This window comes from Colobus angolensis, unplaced genomic scaffold (genome assembly GCF_000951035.1).
Source record: "Colobus angolensis palliatus isolate OR3802 unplaced genomic scaffold, Cang.pa_1.0 Scaffold91, whole genome shotgun sequence".
NCBI lineage: Eukaryota > Metazoa > Chordata > Mammalia > Primates > Cercopithecidae > Colobus > Colobus angolensis.
The window spans coordinates 7,525,255-7,527,094 of NW_012123043.1; the positions used below are offsets into that span (position 1 = coordinate 7,525,255).

The window sequence follows — 1,840 nt, forward strand, 5'->3', positions numbered from 1 at the left end:
ATATCCCCACACTGCCTACCTCAGAGCATAAATGCAGAAATTCTAGAGAAGGTATGTTTTGGATTAAGGCTATATGGACTTTTGTTCTCTTCCTCTTCACCCAACCTTTTTTTTTAATCTTTCCATATGTGAAGTAGGAGAGGCATATGTCATCATTTCTCATCTTTTACTGAAAACCTTCTTATCAGCCTAGTTACTACCGTTGTTAGCTTTGAAGATGGTAGTGCTCTTTTAGCAACCCATGAGTACTAGGATGGTGCGAGACCCTTTCATGAGCTAGCGTGTTACTAGAAAATAGCTATACATTTATTGATTTGCCACCAGGTGAATTTTCTATATACATGGATTCAGCTGCCTTAGACTTTTCAATCTTAGTATTCTTGTATGTATATGATTTGGTTAGAATTTTTATTTTGATTTGTCTACTTGAGGGAAGGCTCATTTTCATACTTTTTTTTGAGTCAGAGTCTCGCTGGATCGCGTAGGTTGGAGTGCAGCAGTGCCATCTCAGCTCACTACAACCTCCACCTCCCTGGTTCAAGTGATTCTTGTGCCTCAGCCTCCTGAGTAGCTGAGATTACGGGTGTGTGCCACCACTCCTGGCTCTTTATTTATTTATTTATTTTGAGACGGAGTCTCGCTCTTGTTGCACAGGCTGAGTGCAATGGCGTGATTTCAGCTCACCGCAGCCTCCGTCCCCCCAGGTTCAAGTGAATTCTCCTGCCTTAGCCTCTGGAGTAGCTGGGATTACAGGCGTGTGCCACCACACCTGACTAATTTTGTATTTTTAGTAGAGATGGGGTTTCGCCATGTTGGTCAGGCTGGTCTCTAACTCCCAACATCAGGTGATCTGCCCGCCTCGGCCTCCCAAAGTGCTGGGATTACAGGCGCACACCACCATGCCTGGCTAATTTTGGGGTTTTGCGATGTTGGCCAAGCTGGTCTCGAACTCGTGGCCTCAAATGATCTACCTGCCTCAGCCTCCTAAAGTGCTGGGATTAAAGGCGCGAGCCTCTGCACCTGACCCAATTTTTACACATTTTGAAGTTTGCAAAGATGACATTATAAATATACTTAATCACAAAGCCAAGAATGAGATACAGGAAGCCTGGTATAAGTTGAGCATTCTAAATTTGAAATGTTGAGCATTCTCCGTTTGAAAGATGGTAATGCTCTTTTAGCAACCCATGAGTACTAGGATGGTGCAAGACCCTTTCTTTTCTTTTTTTTTTTTTGAGACAGACTCTTGCTCTTGTCACCAGGCTGGAGTGCAGTGGCGCAATCTCAGTTCAGTGCAGCCTCCACCTCCTGTGTTCAAGTGATTCTCCTGCCTCAGCCTCCTAAGTAGCTGGGATTACATGCGTGCACCACTATGCCCAGCTAATTTTTGTGTTCTTAGTAGAGACGGGGTTTTACCATGTTGGCCAGGGTGGGTTGATCTCATGACCTCATGATCCACCCGCCTTGGCTTCCCAAAGTGCTGGGATTACAAGCATGAGCCACCACACCCAGCCTCTGAAGACTTTTTCACATGACACCACAAGTAGAAAATTTAACACCTGACCTCATGTTACAGGTTGCAGTGAAAACTTTGTTTCATGCACAGAATTATTTAAAATATTATATAAAACTACCTTCAGGCTATGTGTACAAGGTGTGCATGAAAACTTGGGTCCCATTGGCCGGGCGCGGTGGCTCACGCCTGTAATCCTAGCACTTTGGGAGGCCGAGGCGGGCGGATCATGAGGTCAGGAGATCGAGACCATCCTGGCTAACATGGGGAAACCCTGTCTCTACTAAAAAAAATACAAAAAGTTAGCTGAACTTTGTGGCGGGCGCC

The 1,840-nt window shown here is 45.3% G+C and overlaps 1 protein-coding gene across 1 annotated transcript in view; it reads left to right on the forward strand.

Moving 5' to 3' along the window:
• Window positions 1–1,840, forward strand: part of MDM4 (MDM4, p53 regulator) — a 17,651-nt gene that overhangs the window by 5,687 nt on the left and 10,124 nt on the right. The window contains exon 2 of the mRNA XM_011931847.1: window positions 1–51. Coding sequence (XP_011787237.1) covers window positions 1–51 — 51 coding nt within the window. The remainder of the gene's footprint in view (window positions 52–1,840) is intronic.